A 19735-nucleotide genomic window follows, 5' to 3' on the forward strand; every position below is an offset into this window, starting at 1 on the left:
GATATGACACAAAATGTATACACGGTATTTATATAATGATCTAATCATTCATTAAGAACAGACTCCATGTTATCTATGCTTTTGTGATCTTTACATGCTCTAGGTGAAGGTTTGTTTTTTTTTTCCCCCCATCACTGTATATCTGACCAAAGAATAGATTTTAGAAGACATTGTACAGCCCTCTACACACCACACTTTTTCCTTTTTGGTTCATTTAATTCTATGCACTATGAAACAAAAGTCTCTCTCATTTAGATATTATCTAACTTATCGTCATGAAACTGCTTTAAAAACATCTTTCTGAAAAGCAGATTTAATCAGAAGACCAACCAAACTGGCTGATGATGCAACATAAAAAGTGCAAGGCACTGCGGTTTTCCTCTCAAGCTCGGAACAAAAGCGCCTCCTCCCCCCCCCCCAACATGGCAACATGCTGATTTGTTGAAAGCGTGCAAAAGTGGTTCCGCATAATACCTCACAAAACCTGTACAGTATGGTCTAATGCTCACTTCCACTGCATTCATGTACTTAAACAAAAGATGTCATAAGCTCTTGCACAAGCAATAACAGCAATTAAAGAAAATTTGACACCCAATAGGTGTGTAAAATGATGCAGCACAGAATGGCAATTAAACAGCCATTCAGAATGTATAAACACACAAACGCACAAAAAATGTGTTAAATCTATCTAATATTAGACCAATAATGTGAAAGTGGTTGTAATGAAGTAATGTGTGCACACTAACAGTGCGTGGTGGTTGTGAGTGACACTACATGACATCCACAGTCTCAGGAATTCAATGCTCTGGTGATGTTGACTACATAATACCAACTACTAAAAAAAATAAAAAATAAACCACTGAATTATTGCTGGATGATGGAAAATGAGCTAATTGCATACAGGAGTGGACAAATCTGTTTCCAGGGCCTGGAACCAGCATAGTACATACTAGGTTTTTTGCGTAGTTGCCTTGGGACAAGCAGGGTCAACAATCAGAAATATAAAAATTTTCAGTTGGTGTGTATTTCATCTTAAAGCTCAAGGTGTCATCTGCTTGATAGTAGAATGATTTTTATTCATAGAATTAATTTGCAGGCATAGATCTTTTCAAAATCAGTGAGGCTTAAGGAAACACTGACAAAACTGAGCAAAAAAGTCCAGCACAAGGCAGACACGTTTATCACACACAGTCATCTCTAATTAAACATAATTAAGAGAAAATAATAATGTTAATGAGACTGTATAATGGGAGGACTTAACGCTACAATCGCACAAAGAAAGTGTTCACCACCAAACACAATGTGCTACATTAGAGACTTCGTATGAGGATAATGCACTTAACAAGCTAACTGGCTTGCAATATGCTGTTACGTGACATTAGCTACCACTCTTTAGCCTCATGGTACGAGGCAGAACACTGGACATGTGACTTGATAACTGATTTGTCCACCCCTGGAGTAAGGATGCAAACAGTTTCAGGGTTTCAGAATTCAGTAGTTCAGTTTCTGCGCACTTACTTTGTCCAAATGCATTCAGAATCTAGTTCACAGCTGGGTGATATGATGTTACACCAATAATCTTACTACCGCAGGCGTCAATACTTTTAACACTGAACAACTCTTTCCTGCTAATTTCATAGTGACTTTTTAAAATTTACCTCTTTTTTTTTCATAGACTTGATGACCATCACAGCCATGATTTCACTGGCACTTTGTTAAAATAACCATGTATTTTTGCCACATTAAACCTATTTTTTTCTTCTAGTTATTATTACTACATTTACTGTGAATACTGCATGTTGAAAAATGCTATTCATTTTTTTTTCCTTCGGTCATAAAAGGCTCCAAAATCCACTTGAAGTTGTTTGCATCTTAAATAGTATCGGTCACCTTATCATATTAGTTGTTTAATCTATAAACAAGCCACAGCGGTACAAGCTATTATTCATGGTTATCACCTGAGCCTTTTCAGTAAATTCTGGAAATACGAAGTTCATACAGTGAATAAAAGATGAGCTTCACATTTGGCAGTGATTCTCAGTTTGTTTTAGGTTCACATAGGATTGGAACTGAAGATTCAGAGAGAGTGAGAGAGAGCGAGAGAGAGAGAGAGAGAGAGAGAGAGAGAGAGGGAGAGAGAACTAGAGAGAGAGGGTACAAGGTGCATCAGCTCTGAACCCCTCGCCGTGGCCTCCTGGAGAAATCATTAACATGCCAATGACAAAATCAACTTCACAGAAGTTAAAAACAACAAAAAATGGTTCAAATAAACACTGCTTTAGGTCCAATCAGAGGTGATCAGAACAGCATCTCATCTGAAAATGTCTAGAACACGAACGTCCTAAATGGGCCAGTGTGTGTAAAAATACAAACTACAAAAAAACAAAACAAAAACAAAACATTAACACACACCACAGCAGCACCCTGACCATAAGGCTTTAGTCATTTTTTTTTAATTACTTTCCTAGTTATGAAGATCTGTATGCAGATCAAAGTTTTCCCTGAAACATAATATATAGATAAACATTCATAAAACAGAATGTCTCCTTTCAGTTTGTCTCTTAGGCTTTTTTCCATCCGCAGGATGAAACATGTAAATATCCCTGGTTAAAAACACATTAAAGCTGAGAGGTATGTTAGTACGTGATCTATAAGAAAAAAAAAAGAAAAAAAAAAAAGAAGTTGTTATAAAACAAAATATATAAATAAAAAAACAAGTGCAATTGGCTACAATTGAGTGGCTTTCTGGCCCTGTCCACATGCTTTAGCTATTTCTGATCACCTCTGAAGAAGCAAAGCAAATTTTTGGAAGCTCAGCTTCTGGGAAATAAAAGAAATCTATATATAGCCAAATAAAACAGTAAGAATTTGGCCATTTTTCTCCAGGAAGGCAAACAGATTTTGGAGGTCGGTCCAAGAACACAGTCTCAATTTCAGCATTGAAGAATGATGTCACAAACCTCAAACTGAGCTAGCATGGAGTGAATTTGTGAAATAACACATGAAACCTGCACTGTCCATCCAATCAAGTTCAGAAGCGTGCCCAACTATTTGGCAGAAATTACACAGGAAACAAGACCGAGGCTCCGTTCATACGTATACAGATATTTTTGTCTGTTTTAAATATCTCCGTTTGGATCCTGTATTTAAATTCAGTTTAGTTGTAAAATAATAACATGCTGCATACGAAGTAGTAGAGGAGGCAATGTGTGGGGGAAAAATACCGCCATGGCCAAAATTTCAACAATAAAGAAAAACTCAAAACATGAGGGCTCATATGCATGGGCTGACAGAAATGAAAGTACTGCTTATTGTTTCACTAAAACACAAAGCATTTGCCAAAATCTTATGAAAAACCTCACAGGATGTTCACAGTATGGAACTGTAGCCCTGCAGCTGTGTATTCAGAAGCTGTACCGCAGTGATCATATTCTCCTTTGCATGAGGGTGTATTCCCCCATCCTCCCCCCCGTTTTTAAAGCTAAATTAAGTTTTGAAGACAACATTATATAAGAAACTGCAGCACTCAAATGAACAACCTGGTCAGCAGACATTTTAAAAACACTCCTACATTCATTACATGCTAAACTATAACAAGCGTACCCAGGGAAAGTTTTCCCATTCAAACAAGAGTTAAAAATTCCTCTAGCCTGGAGAGCATTTTCAATAAGGTTCATTTTCATGTAGACACATGTACATCTGTATACGTGTGGACGGGCCCCCCCCCCAGAGTTTTACAGTGAAAAGATACTGAGCAAAGCCACATTGCCTGAACACTGATCGATCTGACCAATCTATATGAAGTTGAAGGCCAACAATACTAGCTTCAACTCAAGATAACAGTCTGGTTTTGACTACAAAAAAGTTGGTTTGAACAGGCAATGTTTATCATATCCATCAGATTCTAATATGTAAAATATGCAGCACGAGAAGAGGCTCCTACAGAAACTGTAAGAAGATTCACAAGAGTACTGTGCAGAATGTAAACTTCAAACGCAAATAGTCAGCATCATGAAAGATAACGTAACTACTAAGAATGTAGTCTGAGTCTACTACGTGTGAGTATTACTTTTCGTTATTGAAATAATATTACTGCTTTGACTTGCAAATAAACGTATTCATAAAATGTTTTTTTTGAATGCTCTAGTTTTAAGGCAATGAAAGAATTTATCAGAAAAAAAAGAAAGAAATATTCACAGAAGGGGAAAAGGCAGATACTGCTTATTCCTATTCCTGTAAAATCCTGTAGGTGTTTTCATCATTTCTGGATTATTTGTACAATCAGTGGTAACAAATGCAGCTGAATGCATTGAATATATGGAACGCTCAACATCCCAATACTGCGGTGGCAAAAAAACAGAATAAGTGACCCAATATGAGTGGAGTATGTTAAATAGTTAAAGTAATGAAGGGGTGGTGGAATATTGCAGCCTCTGCAAATTGTAGGTGAACTAGAGATACAACTTTCTTCTCAGAGTGTAGAGACTGTGTGTTTGTGTGTGTATGTGTGTGAGAGATAGAGAAAGAGACAGAGGGAGATAGAGAAAGAGAGAGAGAGAGAGACCAGCTCATAAGGTAGTATCTAGCTGAAGACAAACTATTTGCACGCGTGAGCCACGCCATTCTTGGTCAAATCTGGACTGCTGCCCACCAGTTCAGATGACAGGCTGAGTGAGGATGTCTTGTTGGTCAAGGTGGGCATGCTGGTGCTGCCCAAACCACATTCTTGCACCACAGAACTGGAACCATTTGATCCCTCACTGCAAACACATCAGAAATGAAATACATCTGTGTGAAAATATGGTAGCAGAGTGGCAAGAAGCTACAACATAAAACATTTCATGAGTCTCTTTAAAAGAAAAACCAGTACCTTTCCCACATTCATGCAAATATTCTATGAGTCAATCATGTCACTGCAGCAAATGTTTCAGCACGTCAGTATCTTACCTCAGGGCTAGGTGGTGATCGTCCCGCTGTAAACTGTGCTCACTCTGTCCATTCTCACTACCTGCTACCAGCTTGTACTTCATGCCAGCCGCCTCCTGCAACACAAATACCACAAATATAAAGCTCAGATGTAAAGCTTTATAAGCTCTTTTAGGTTTAAGCACTGATCAGCACTGGTGTATTGGTCACATCTTCCACAAATCTGGGTTCCTAGCTATCTTCAAACACTTAAGACTCTTCACTAAGCACTTACCATGAGCACTAAATGTGATCTTTAGGTTTTGCCCATACTAGGGATAATTATATAGGCAGCAAAGCCTTTCTAAAGTTGCTTTGTGTAACAGTATATGGTTCAATATATTTTGGACAATTTATAGCCATTAAAGCAGTAAAATAAAATCCTTGTGGGCCATCACTCTGCAAATTATCAAAGGCATTAAGAACATTTCTTTGCTGCTTAGAAAAACTTCATGTATAATCTTGTTTACCATAGCCATCTCACGTGTCCTCATGCCGATCTCTCTCTCCACCTGGTGCAACTCTAGGCTCAGCTGCTCGCTGGAAACGCTAGCTGTTGACCACTCCACTGGAGCAGCTTGGCCAGCTGCTGAACCTGGTTCCCTCTACAAAACAACCAAAGCCTTTAAAGAAGCCTTGATTCGACCAAGCAACATTAGCTATATCAATAAATCTAATCTAGTATTGCCTGTGCTTTCTACTGCCTAACAATAAATGTTTTTGTTTAATACAATTGAGGCTAATTTTCAAAGAGTTTACCTCCATATAGCGAGTCTGTTGCGTAATCTGTTGGTTAACCTGCTGGAGCTCCATTTTCAGCTGTTCCCTGTCTTGAGCAGCAGGGGGCAGACTGGACACACAAGAACTGACATTTATGAACAGTAAAAACATAGAAGGTATAGCTTATAAAACTATGACTTTAGTTAAAGTTGCTATGACAACAACAGGGCCCTTACCTCTCATTGAAGTGTCCCTGAGATGGCATGGTTTGGTGCTGGGTGTAAGGGGCTTCACCCCATCCTCTGTGATTCCCATAGCTGTAATCAACTGAGAGACAGAAACATATCATGAAAATCATGAAACAGGCAGCAAACACACTGGGAAATTATTATAGATACATACGAATAAAATGATAGAGTGCATGTGTGTGTGTGATTATTTGCATGTTTGTGTGTTTGGTTAAATGTGCCATGTCACACACCAGCAACAAATAGACAGATTACTCTAGTCTGTCTGTACAGAGAGCAGCTCTGTTACAGGATACCTGCGTTTGCAGAGTGTTTGGCTGGGGGGCCTGGAACAAGGCCAGCAGGCTGATATCCTGACTTGGATGTGCGAGATATGGCTCCAAAACGAGAGACAGTAGGCAGTGAGCCAAATGGGATGATCGGGTCATCATCTTTAACCTCTGCTGCTCGACGCTGTAGCTCCAGTGCTGGATCTCTCTTTTCTATAGTCTGCTTAAGAAGGGAATAAACATTAAAGAAGATATAAGAAAACAAAATTCAGTTTTACTATATTTAGTCAAGAAGGCTACAGATATATCATGGCTCCTGATTTTTTATGGCCTTTGGCCCATCAGTGTGTTCTTAGGCAGCAAACTCAACAGAATAAACAATAATAACCTTTTGCTTCAATACTCCCACATACAGAACCGTGTAAATACGTTCATACCAAGCAGTTCTCATTTTGAGACATTTAAAGCCTCTTTATAACCTCAGCAGGAATGGAGATCCAGCTTACCATCTCCATGTAGCCTGTGGCAGGGCAATCTTTGGACTTCATATCCTTGGTGCCAATGTAGGGGACAAAAGTGTCACATGACCACGGCGAGTATGAAGCTGCATATTCAGGTTCTCGGACATTTTGGAACACTGGAGTGTTCTCTCCCATATACTGTTGACCAAAAACACAGTTTAGCTCATGTAAAATATCCAAAGATCTACAACACAAATATATACATTTGCTTAATGTTTCACCAAAACACAAGACTTTATTAATCCTACATTTTCAGCTGAGTGGACTTTTTACCACCAGCTGATTATAGCAGGTTTTTGTGCAAGTAAAACTTATTATTTTCTATTAAAGTAAACGGAAAAAAGCAAGGAACAGAAAATAGGGATAAAATATATCCTGAAATATATCATGGAGTCTGCTTGTCCTGGGAGCCTACAGGACCCAGTGTTCAACAGCAGACTGTGATGCAGGAAAAAATCATGATTCATGGAGACTTTACTTTAATAAGTGCTGCACTGTCTGAAAAGAGGACAAGTTACTACAAGCTGTTTAAATGAAACTATGGCTTGGCCATGTGTGTGGTTAAAAACCTTTATTTAATACTGTATAACTGTTCAAGTAATAACAAAACTGAAAGTTCTCTACAACCACAAAAACACTGTCAGTTTGGGTCACTCAGTACATGGTTTCCTGTAAACGGTCAACTATTGGCTGATATTACCTGCTCAATGCTTAAATCTCATTGTGATTGGTTTAAATAGGTGACCCTTTAACAAAAGACAAATGAACTTACATGGTTTTGCCCCCTGACATCTTGCGGATAACTGGGGTCATAAGAATGGGGCAGGTTTGGAGAAGAGGCAAAGGGAGGAGGAGAGACAACTTTCCGCTCCTCTAGCTGGGCCATAATTTCCTTCCTCCGACGGTGCAGGTAGTCCAGGCTGGGCTGTGACCGGGCATAGGCATTCTGTGTATAGAAACAAAAAGCCAGAATTTTTTGTTTAGCAATAGAAAGTACACAGGGTGTGTAGGAAGGTTGTGTAAAGATGTATCGTTTTTTTTTTTGTATTGTCATTAGAGGATTGAAAATGTTAGTACATCAAGAGGGAGTGACATTTAGTTAAAATTAATGAGGAAACTGTGCTGCATACTTTATCCGGTTGACATATAAAAAGAAAGATCATTTACAGTGCCATTTGCAATATAATCAATACAGCTTAGAATTAATGCAGAATTTCCTCGAAACCCAGAAGTATACTTTATATCCAGTAATATGATGACATAAATATTATAAGATAACAATAGCTGACGTCTCACCCTGCCACTGTAAGGGCTGTTGTGGCCGGAGTGGTTATAACTGTCAGGGCCGTATCGGTCCCGTGATTCTGATAGGTAGGAGGACGAGGCCCCTGCTGTTGGAGCTTGTGGTGGTGGGGGCATCTCCAAAGGGACAGGGCTCCTGTGGCCCAGCTCATCTCGAGTGTATGATGGGAGTGAAGGGTGGCCTCCATAAGGCGCATGGCGGCGGCTGTCGTGATAGTTGTAGCGAGGGTCAGATGGAGGACCATGGTACTGGCGTTCAGGGGCATAGGAGACAGGATAGGGGTCTGGGTAAGGTGCCAAGCCAGGCTCAACTGGTGGGCGAGTGTAGCGAGGCTGCAAGTGCTGATATGCATAGGAGTTACCTACAGAAAGACAAAGCAAAGTTTTAAAAATCATTCTTGTGACATAAAGGCAAACAATTTTAATTACCTGAATTAGTGAAACATTTTCCCACCCAAAATGTGTTTGGTTTTGTGTATAAAACTATATACTATAGGTATAGTAGGTACATAAATATAACACATTATATTAGTTTTCTCCCATGTATTTATTCTTATGCCGTTAAACTGCGTTTTCTTATTTGCAGATGTCTAGATGTAGTGTTCTCTTTTTTCTTCTGACGAAAATCTGAAAGTTTCTTTCCTCTTCTGTATATAAAATGTCATTTTGTATATTGCTAAAAAAAAGTCCTTAGTGTGCTTCAAAATGTGATACTAGCAGATTTAATTGAAAAATAAAGAAAAGTTTGCCAAAACAGAACCCGTTATATTTTACATCATGTCTAAAAAAAATAATGATGCAGTAAGTTATTAAAATTATAATGGATTACCAGTGGGATACTGAGAGGACTCGTATTGGGAAGTAGGTGGTGGTACTCTGGCTTCTGAGTAATAGGGATCAGACTGATGTGGAGGGTACTGTGACATCTGGGGAACTCTGGAGACTGCAGGAAGTGCGTGTCCAGCAAGACTCTCTCTCTGGACTCTTGCATGAGATGCTGAAGACATCACCACTTTAGGAATGGAGTCCAGACTGCAGAAAACAAAGATGGGATTAAACTTTATCCACTGACATACACTCTGTATGTGTGATATTTGGAGATGTGTTAACTGTAGGTTCTACATATTCCATATGAAAAATTCCTGTGAAATAGTCTAGATTGAGTGTGCACTTAAATAAATTTCTACTTTATATATAAATGATTGTAAATAAAATCACAAAAAACACTCAATGCTGATTTTGATTAAAGTAAAAATGAGCCTATTCTGGAGATATTAATGTATGCTTTGACCCCTCATTTTTTCTGTATCTGTATGCGTCCAAATCTAGAGAGCAAGCTATGCTAATAACCATTTCTAACTTACGAATCTGGCGGTGATTCAGGAGCACTGAGACTGCCTGTGTCTGGTTTTCCAAGCTTTCGAGCAGTGTCATAGGGTGCCGCTGATCCACGGGAGACCAGATGTGTGAGCTCTGATCCAGGTGGCACTGGGAGAATGCCATTAGTGACCAGGGTAGGTTTGTGGGACAGACCCTCCACAACCAATCCTTCATCAGACAGAAGGCCTGGGCTGCAAGCTACGTCCATGTCATTAAGCTGGGTTAGCGACTGGCTGAGGGGCTTCCTCAAAGGCAGACGCTTGTTCATCTTGCGGAACCTGAGGTTAAGATGAATGAATCTGAAACCAAACTGCACTAAAGACTAATGTAATGTAGACACTAAGCAAAAAGGAGACACTCACTTTTCCAGTTCTTCCTGGGAATGGGCAAAGGTGCAGCTGGCTCCTCTGGGACACCCACCCTTCTGCTTCATGTCTCTACACATATATGTCTTGTACTTGCTGTGCTGAGGAGCCTAGGAACACATGAGCCATTGTTAGAGAACTTTCAAAGGTGTTGAGAATGTCAGAGTATAATGTGTGCCAGATTAGCAGACAGACAGACAGACATACATACATACATACATACATACTCAACCAGTAACGTGCGAGCTGTGTGCCAATGGATTTACGCACCTGCTGTGGGTCTCCTGCCTTCTTGCTGTGGTTCTGGATGAAGTCCACAAGCCCATGCACTACTGTTTTTACAGCCACCAGCCCATTGTCCAGCTGCTCCCATGTAGGGGCAGGGGCATCTATTTGAGAAAGATAACAAATTCATTTAATGTGATATAATGGCCTCTAAAACAACCAGAACACAAATTAAGCTTAGAATACAGTATGTACTAGGAAGGTACTCTACAATAGACAGGTTTCTATTAATTAGCTTGTTCTAATACACCATTGTTTCTATAGCATCTCATTCAAAGAGACTATAGGGGACGCACCACATAAATGGATTCAACAAATAAATAAATAAATAAATAAATAAATAAATAAATAAAAAACACCCAGTATCTGCACTGTCTGAGAGAAAGTTGCAATGATACCAGAAAGTCCCTGGCACAGAGTGGTTGACATTTTGTGGTCTTCTCAAGCCTTGTCTTATTAAATAGAGGATGTTGAAGAAACAACCGTTTGTAGTTGCTGTAAGTGAAAAAATGAACATTTGACAGCAGCTTGTTGGACCTGGGACTCAAACCCACAACCTTCAGATCAGTAGTCCAACAGCTTAACAACTGAGCTACCACTTCTCTGCATCATACCAGCATGTTTTGGATTATTTACCTATACTACAACTGCTATACTATTTACCTATATAATAGTAATAGTTCCAGTAAGGTTTGTGAGCACAGACCTGGGCTCGGGTCAATGTCTGCCAGCAGCTCTAAATGTGGTCTGAGGCGGTTGAGGTTGGCCGGGTCTCCTGTTCTCTGCAGGGCAATGGTGAGCTCCTGTACACTCTGAGCAAAAGAGGCTGGAGTCTGCAACTAAAGAGGGGGAAAAAAAAAATCTTCTTTTAGCATCAGTGACACATTATTATCATACAATACTATTACAAATACATCCTGTATAACACACACAAATATGATGTCTTAAAACTCATTTATGTTAATAATCACAATCATGTGACACCACTTCCCTATTGTAATTTAAGGTCTAATCTTATAAATAGATATTAATGAAACAAATAGTTCCAGTTTTAAATTAATTAAATTTGTAAAAGGTTCCAATTGTAGAGCTGCGCGATTAATCGTTATTATCGATTAATTTGAATTTATGGTTTATGTCGATGTTAAAAAATGAAAATCGATTTTACAATTTCACTTTGGTTTGGCAGAGCGAGCTTCCGTAGTTCTGCGATGCAAAGAGCTTGTTTCCAAGAGAGGCGCGGTTTCTTCAGTTGGATTGAAGAACGCGCTGAAAGACGGGGAGGAGCCGAAAGTCTGCCGCCATTTTCATATGAAATTTAAAGGGGACTGAGACATCATGAATTTGTGCAGAGTTTATTGGAGAATCGTAGAATTTTAGGAGGGCTGAGTAGAAATGTTAAAAATGGCCTTGCGACGAAAACGGCGGCAGACTTCGGCTCCTCCCCGTCTTTCAGCGCGTTTTTCAATCCGCAGACCGCGGCGTCGCAGAGCGAGGATCAGAGGACAAGTGTGTGTGTGTGAGAGAGATCAGGAAGACTCGTATTTGGCTTGTTCAGTACTCAAATGTTATAAAACACATCTATGCAATACAGTGGAATGCTGCAATAAGTTTACCATCCTACCCTGTTAGTCAAACCTTTATTTTATTTATTTATTTATTTGTTTGTTTGTTTTACTATTATACCCTCACGAGGGGCGGAGTCCCCCTTAAATGAAAATCCTAGACTCGTCCCTGATTGTGCCCATATACACAGTTGTAAAATGATCTCTGGCTCCTGTTTGATTTTATTGATCGTGTTAGTTGAATGTTGAACTGCTTTACAAAATTGTTTTTTAGGGATTTTTTTTTCAGATGACAACTATTTATTTTATAAAAAGTGATTTAAGTCTGCAGTTTGCACTTTACAAATCCCTCATATTTTGTTATATTACTTTTTTTTGGCTAGAATAATTAGTTATAAACTATAATTTAACTTATAACGACTGGTGAAAGCTTGCACTTTATTAATCCCAAAAAAAGGTTTTTATGTTGATTATTGATTTTCTAAAATAACAAAAAAAAAAAAACTTGTTAGCGAAAGTAAGTAAGCTTGCAGTTCATGTGTGTGGTTATATTGTTTTTGCTCAAATTAAAAAAAAAATCTATCATCATATAGTCTCGTGTTTTATTAATTTTTTTAAAAGAAAAATAAGTTTTAAAATCGAAAATCGAATTTTGTTTAAAAAAAAAAAAAAACGAGATTCAATTCATAGGACATATCGCCCAGCTCTATCCAATTGTAGTGATAATTCTCCATCTAAACATTTATTTCTGTACACATGAAAGTCTGATGAAAAGTCCCATTTCAGTTTAAACTAAACTGTGCATTTTACTTTTTGCTTCACTCTTATTACCTAAAAACCTGCATGCTGCAAAAATGATTTAATCTCTGCATGTGAACATACATATCTTGAATATAATGAAACTTGAACTATATGCCAAAAGAATGTGGACACCTGACTATCAAACGTATGTATGCTTGTTGGATAACGAAGGTCATTAACACAGCAGAACTGTCTCTGTAATTACCTGACCCTTCACTGGAACTGAGGGGTCAACTGTAAAACAGAAAAACAAACTGAAAAACAGCCCCAAATCTCCCACAAGCCTCCATCAAATTTACTTTGTCACTACATATTCCAGTCGGTAGAGTTCCCCTGGCATCTGTCAAACCATGATTTGTCCATCATGCTGCCTGAGTCAAGTGTGATTTATCACTCCAGAGAATGTTTCCACTGCTCCAGTGTCCAGTTCCTGATGTGTAGTTTGAATTGATGTTGCTTCCTAAAGCAATATCGGAGTTCTATAGCAAGTGATGTAACATAGAATTGGTGTTTATTGTCCTCAGTGCTCTGTGAGTTTGTGTGGTCTACCTTTATGTGGACTTTTTTTTTTTTGGGTTTCTTATGTTCTGTAAAGCTGCTTGGAGACAATGTCCATTGTTAAAGCGCTATACAAAGAAAACTGAATTGAATTCTAGATGCTTCCCTTCAACAGTAATAGAACTTGCATTTGACTGGGCCAGAAATTTCACAACCTGACTTCATTACTGGAATTATGACCCATCCTACTACTGTTTAAGAGCCAAATTTAACGCTACAATATGTAAAAACATCTAAAACCATCCGAATTATCATATATGAAGTTTTATAGGAATACTTTCACTTGCTAAACATTTTCCCCTGCAGTTACTTCCTGAATTCTTGCTTAGATACAAGCAAGAAAGACAGTGACAGTCACTCTGAGAAGGAAGAAACATTCAGTTATTTTTCCTTCTCATTATGCAAAACAAAAAAAAAAAAACTCACTGAACCGTGACTAAACAAAAACTGCCTTCTTCCTTCACGTGAATGATGAGCTTCGTTTCCCTCAGCTAATTGTGCACGTGAAACTCATGACATGTGGGTTCAGTCAAAAACAGATCTGGTATCATTTGGATTTCTTTTGATTTGTTCTTAATAAAATGCAGCAGAAATGGCACACTTTAATGCTTACTCCTCCTACCTTATCAATGATGGACTGCATGTGGGACTTGTGGGACTGATCCCCATAGAGAAGGGAGGACCACTGGTCAGGGGCAATACGCAGGCCTCCCTCCATGGCAATCTGGACGATCTGGGAGTCATGTTCTCTCCGCAGAGCCTCATATGTCCTGAACTCTTCCTTTAACTGCATCAGAGAAGAGTCCTCGTCTCGCTTAGTCACCTGGAGAAAAAAAAAACGAACAAGTAATTTTATAGTATGGCGCAGCATGCCATTCCCTTGCATTTGAGTTTACATGAAACACTGGCTATGTTTGAAAGATCGTTGGAAGAGTAAACGAAAGAGTAACAGTTCTCATATTAAAGTTTAGTGCACAATTAAGTGTTTTATTCCTAGTATAGTACACTGATTTTTCAAGAATGACACTCCTTTACTTATTAAAGAATGACAAGTTCTTATTGCCGTCCATTACAGCCACACTTAATGTCATAGAATATCTGTCAAACAAGTTAGTTCCTGTTCTCACTTTTAACAGTTAAGTTCACAAAAAAATAGAAAGATTCACTAGATCTTTAAAAAAGAAAAAAAAGAAAAAAAAAGAAAAAGCAAGCATTTTTTAGGATTTTATTATGTGGCGTGTCTACCATACAAATCCATGAGCTGAACCAAACAATAATGAACAAGAACTAGTGCATTAATAACAAACCTGTAATGTGCAGCTGCCCTACCATCAATGCTCCTGTTATAGATAATTAATCAACATTTTCTGACCAATCAGTAGTGAGAACTGTGGCATACAGTAAGCTATTAATATCCATCACTTTGTACTTTACATGTAAAATGGATTTACCTTAAAACATGAGGCTCTGTACAGAAGCTGTACAACATGCCCAATACTTGTTTTAGAGGCCTGGGGGAAGCGTGGCTCCAGCCTCTGGACCACGAAGAGAACCAAAACCTTGCGGGAAAGAGGAGAGCCGTCCTCCAACGCCAACAACACCAACTTTAAAGCCTCCTCCTGCATAGCTGTAATAATCAGAGAATGCATCATGATGTACAAAAAGGTTCAGAGATATCTATAGGTTATTGTTATTTTAGATGTGTACTACAGGTTACAGAAACTGAAATTAAATAATGAACATGAGCTCAAATAGCAGAATTTGTGATATCAGTAAATTTACACCCAAATCAGGTTAACAATAAAGAAAACAAAAGAAACTAATCTCTCTGACAGAGGGGTTGATGTTGGTGCCTGGTGGGCTGGTATGATTATTTCTCAAACTAATGATCTCCTATGAATTTTCTCACACACACACACACACAGAATGAAGTAAAAAATAAAAACATGTAGAGGTCTGCATCTTGTTGAGGAGAGAGATCAGAGTGGAATGACCAGACCAGACCAAGTAAATAATACTCATTCACTCAAGTAAACAATTACTCTATACAACAGTGGTGAGCAGTAAAGTATCTCAGACGTTACCAGGGCCGAGGAATTGGCAGCCTCGTGCTCGAACAGCGGCCCAGAGGTTGGAAGAGAGCTGCTGTGGGTTCTGGTGTTGCAGGATAAGCTCGGTGACTGTGCGTTCACCCAGAGAGCGGGCTGCACGCATGGCCCGGATACGACCCTCCTCCTCCACCAGCTGGCAGTGCACCAGGGTCACCAGCTTCCTCTGCATGGGTCTGCTGAGGAGACTCTGACTCGCAGTGCCCAGCCCTACACCTGCAAACATACACAGTGTGAGTAAAGCCATTAACCTTTCATTAAATCCTGAAAGCTTTGAATAACTTTACTTGTGCTGAGGACAGTTGTAAGCCTTTCCTGGATATTATCTTAACTGCATGTGTTCTTTGCATGGTGTTTGAGAGCATATACACTGCATCACCTGCATTTATTTAACCCACATTATAATCCATACAGCATGACACAGTTTACGTAAGCGGGCTGAGTTTAAGATTTTTTCCTTACGACTGTACAAAGAGAGTTAAAGTAGGACTTCATATCACATACCAGTGAATTTCCCCAAAATTACACATGGTTTATTTTTTACCTACACTGCAACACTGGAATATTGGTGATGAAATATTTTTTTGTCATAAATCTCCTCCTAAGCTCATAAATATAATGCAGTCAGCAGAGGTTTTCAGTGACCACTTCCTTTTCTAAATGTGCTCTTGTGGTTAAAATAAATTTTCCTGTATACTTCCATGTTGGAGAATTCTAATGTATGTTAATGAAATTAAACTAAATACAAACAGTATTTAACAAACTGTAAGATATAGGCAGTTTATAATTTCAGAGGATGTTTTTTTGATGGTGTAAAAGAGGACATGCTGTTGCTTTTAAATCCGGTAGTGACTTTTTTTTTAATTATTCTATTATTATTCTATGAATAAACTCATTTGTGTGCACATAAAAGCTCATGGGACACTGGAATGGTATAAAAAGGTTGGCGAGACCTCGGGTGTTGCTGAGGGGTTTGAGGTAGAGAGCCAGCTCCTCCACACATGTGCGTGCCTCATCATAATGCTTGATATCCTCTGCTCCTTTCACTAAGGTGACCGGCTGAGACTTGGGTACCTGCAGAGAGGGAGAAGGACAATATTTTAATAATTATTTAATTATAATAATCTTCTCTTATATTACTACTGCAACAAAACATTCTTGTGTATTCAAACACAATATGTAGTCCGTGCTTGGCATGTGAAACTAAGTGAAAAGATGTGTAGGCCAGCGTTAAGCAATCCCAAAGTTGAACTGTTGCACTATTCCTGTTACTGGCATAGTGAAAAGTTCAAATGCTGTGCAAATATCTGAAGTATGTATTTTGAGCAGTGTTTGAAACCTGCTTGTCTATTTCTATTGTACATATGAAATTTACTAGTTTTTATATTCTTAAGTAAAACAGCCAAGTGACAACTCCTACACAAAATGGTAAAGGTTGGCAGGTCTGCATGTTTTCCTGTTTTGCATCAAACCTGATCCAAACCTTATACAGTATTTCTGACACTCAAAATATTTTCAGTAAAATTAATAACAGATTATTCAGTAAAACTAACAGGAGAACTATGTAGTTATGCAGGTCTGGACTCAGTGATGTGTCCTGTTAGTTTAAAAGGAGACTATTGTTTCACAATAATACTGTCTCAGCTCTTTTAAAAGCCATATTCCCATTTCCAAGGAAGGGACTCAACCTGAAAAGGAAGTGGAATATGGGCTGTATAAACCAGTATGACCCTGGTGACTAAGCAGGTTACGATGCACGCAAGCACACACACACACACACACCTTACAGTCCAACCAGACCAGAACAACCACAACTAATTCTTGTGAAATGTGACGCACCGGTAAGCAGATGAATAACAAACCCACGTTCACTTGCTATCATCACAATTTCTTATTCATTACCTGCACTTCAGCATTACACGCATCCTTCTTAAAATAGGTTCAAACTAAATCCAGCAAGCTATCTGGGTGCAGCCAAAACAAACACTCATGGTTAATAACTTTCCTTGTTTTAGTCCATGTAAGGAAGTGGCAGCAGCAACATAATGAAGACTTAAAACCAGGAAACGACAGACAAAAACAAGTTAGGTTAAATAATCCTCCTTGCTGAACATTAATTCTGCATTTCACTTCTGGTTAGGAATTACTATAAATATCAGTATTTACTTTTCTACATCCTGGAAGGCACAAAAACAAAAGGGAATTACAAAAAAATGGCAATATTATGGTGTGGTGTTATGTAAGGAATAAAATATTTGTTTTTTTGTTTTTTTTTGTTACAGAAAAATAACGATAACTTACTGTCCCCACTCCAAAGCTAACTGTTTTGCAGCATGTTGTTCCACAAAAATAAAAATTTTAATAAATACATTTTTAATTAATCTACAGTGACATTTATAAATGTTCATCATTTATGGCTACATTTATTGCCTTGGAACGACTGTGAGACAGGTTAGTTCCTGTTATGATCTGATATGAGCGCCAGTACAAACCAGCTCATCTGGTACCATCAACAACAAGAGTTCTTCATCTCTATCCTCATTATTTTAGGCACTGTCTCACTGCCACATGATTTACTGCATAAATGAGCAGTTGTACAGGCAATAGAATAGATGGTAAGTATCTATTACTAAGCATGCCTGTGTTCTGTGTTGAACAGTAGCAGAGATGCTTTGTGAACTCTTGATAAATAACAACTCATTTTCTATATTCAAGACCCCCACTCATGTTTCAAGAGTAGAAACATTCACATCTCTATCGGTTGAACAGCATGGACACAGGAAGCTATTAAGTATCAGAGAAAGATGTTCTATTGTTCTGCTCTGAAACCAGAAGACAGAAAATGAAACTCATTATGAGACAAAACAGAACTTTGTTTTCCGACAGACATTTAAAACATCCAGCCTGATAGCCATCACAACTGATAAAATCTATCGCTAAATCCCGACACATCCCGAGCCCACACACTCTCGACTGTGTCTCACGCGGTCTTGATGAACAGAAAAAATGAGTGATGCTGAGAGGAAGCAGTGTAATGAGGCAAAAAGGGATCTAACTAGCACAACAGTCTGCAGCACTGCATGGCAAAAAAAAAAAAAACACACAGAAAGTTGTTTGGTTTCCTTCTTAACTGTAGAAAGCCAATTTGTCAAATATATAGAAAAATGACACGCATTACTGCTGCATAAAAACTAAACAAAAACTATAAATGCCTTTAAATATTTACAAATGCAAGGACAATGTAAATAATTAATTTGTAATGATAAAATCAAAACTAGCATTAACATTTGGTAATTTCTCATGATTCTATAGGTTTTAACTTGGTTTGTAAACACTGTCAAAGCAATGAGCAGCAAGTGACTGACCTGAGGGCAAACGAGCTGCAGCAGGGCCGTGTTGACGGGCAGCAGCTCGATGTCCGTGCTGATGGTGGTCTGGTCAAAAGGGCAGGCTTTGCGGTGCAGCTTGTTCAGGCACATCTTGCAGACGGTGTGACCGCAGCCCAGGCTGATGGGCTTGCGCACACTCTCCTCGAACGTCTGCGTGCAGATGGGACACAACAGAAACTCGGTCCATTGCGGGGCTTGTACGGGCATTGTTGACGGAAAAAGGCGTCTCCGACACAACCCTCAGATATCCAGACTCACGGACGTTGGTAGGTTTTGTTAAAAACAAAACGAAACGAACAAAAAAAAAAAAACGAGAGGCCAAATGATGTATAGATTCCACAGGAATCAAAAACACTCTTTGAACAGTGGTTTTAAAGATCTTCAGGCATCGTGGACTTGTAGCACACAGTGCTGAATACATAACCTGCAAGAAAAAAGAAATTTGAGTACACTCACTCAAACAGCTGAAGAAAAGCAGTTAAACAGTCAATGTAAATCTAGAGTACTTTTCAGACATGACAGTGAGAAGAGCTCTTTCAGACACAGCCATAACATCTCAATGATCCCTTCAAGCTACAAGTCTTATAATGATCAATACAGAGACTGGCTTTCCAATTGAAAGAGTGTAAAAGTTACCCGTGTTTAAATGGAAATAAAAAGCAGGGGATTTTAGGTGACTAATCAAAGTGCTGCCTGCTCTGGCCTGTTACACAAGGAAATACTAAGCAGAAGAGGTTAAATGAGAAAACATTAAAGGCTTCACGTTCTGATTCATCCGTCAATCATCGACAGGAACTGTAGTGCCGTAATTAGCAACTCGTGAGACAAAAACAAGAGTTATACAAGACAGAATGTTTTCAGAAAGTGACGCAAGATTAAAAACACTACCTCAGAACAGAAAATGACGAATCGGCTCAAAAAACAAAAAGTTCACCTTCAGAGAAACGCTTTCAGCTCATTGTGCTGTACATACTTCGTCTCAGCCAGCACACTGCAGGCACTTTTTTTTTTTTTTTTTTAATAACAACACCTCTTCAAGGAAATGCCATTTGCTAAAAGCATACATCTGCAGTCTAAATGGCTGCATGCAGTTTATTCAAATAAGTTCTGGTAATCTCGTCATGCCTCTATGGGCCCCACAGACGCTGACCTGAGAAACTTCCTCTTTCCTTTCTTTTGTTGGCTGCGGCAATGCTCAGACACGCCTTATTCTCACCTGTCCCAGTACAAGTTTCGCTCTGGAGGAGTTCCCTTATGAC

General features: G+C 38.8%; 1 protein-coding gene across 3 annotated transcripts; it reads right to left on the reverse strand.

Annotated features, from left to right (window-relative positions):
• Positions 1 to 344: 344 nt before the first annotated feature.
• On the reverse strand, positions 345 to 19057 carry rc3h1a (ring finger and CCCH-type domains 1a). Of its 3 annotated transcripts, none has more exons than XM_058400746.1 (20): positions 18983 to 19054; positions 18453 to 18900; positions 16041 to 16161; positions 15064 to 15303; positions 14431 to 14606; positions 13602 to 13802; positions 10762 to 10894; positions 10041 to 10159; positions 9768 to 9880; positions 9390 to 9683; positions 8855 to 9057; positions 8020 to 8387; positions 7496 to 7669; positions 6709 to 6861; positions 6230 to 6425; positions 5922 to 6012; positions 5725 to 5815; positions 5436 to 5570; positions 4948 to 5042; positions 345 to 4760 (listed from the first exon to the last, which is right to left on the reverse strand). In XM_058400746.1, exons 2-20 carry the CDS (start codon positions 18681 to 18683, stop codon positions 4598 to 4600), a joined length of 3297 nt encoding a protein of 1098 aa, XP_058256729.1. In that variant the 5' UTR covers positions 18684 to 18900; positions 18983 to 19054; the 3' UTR covers positions 345 to 4597. The 3 variants fall into 3 exon arrangements, with proteins under 3 accessions (XP_058256729.1, XP_058256730.1, XP_058256731.1); XM_058400747.1 differs by having other exon boundaries at positions 6230 to 6422; positions 18983 to 19053; XM_058400748.1 differs by lacking the exons at positions 345 to 4760; positions 4948 to 5042 and having other exon boundaries at positions 5478 to 5600; positions 18983 to 19057.
• Positions 19058 to 19735: the final 678 nt, after the last annotated feature.

The sequence above is a fragment of the Hemibagrus wyckioides genome, linkage group LG10 (genome assembly GCF_019097595.1).
Source record: "Hemibagrus wyckioides isolate EC202008001 linkage group LG10, SWU_Hwy_1.0, whole genome shotgun sequence".
Classification (NCBI taxonomy): Eukaryota; Metazoa; Chordata; class Actinopteri; order Siluriformes; family Bagridae; genus Hemibagrus; species Hemibagrus wyckioides.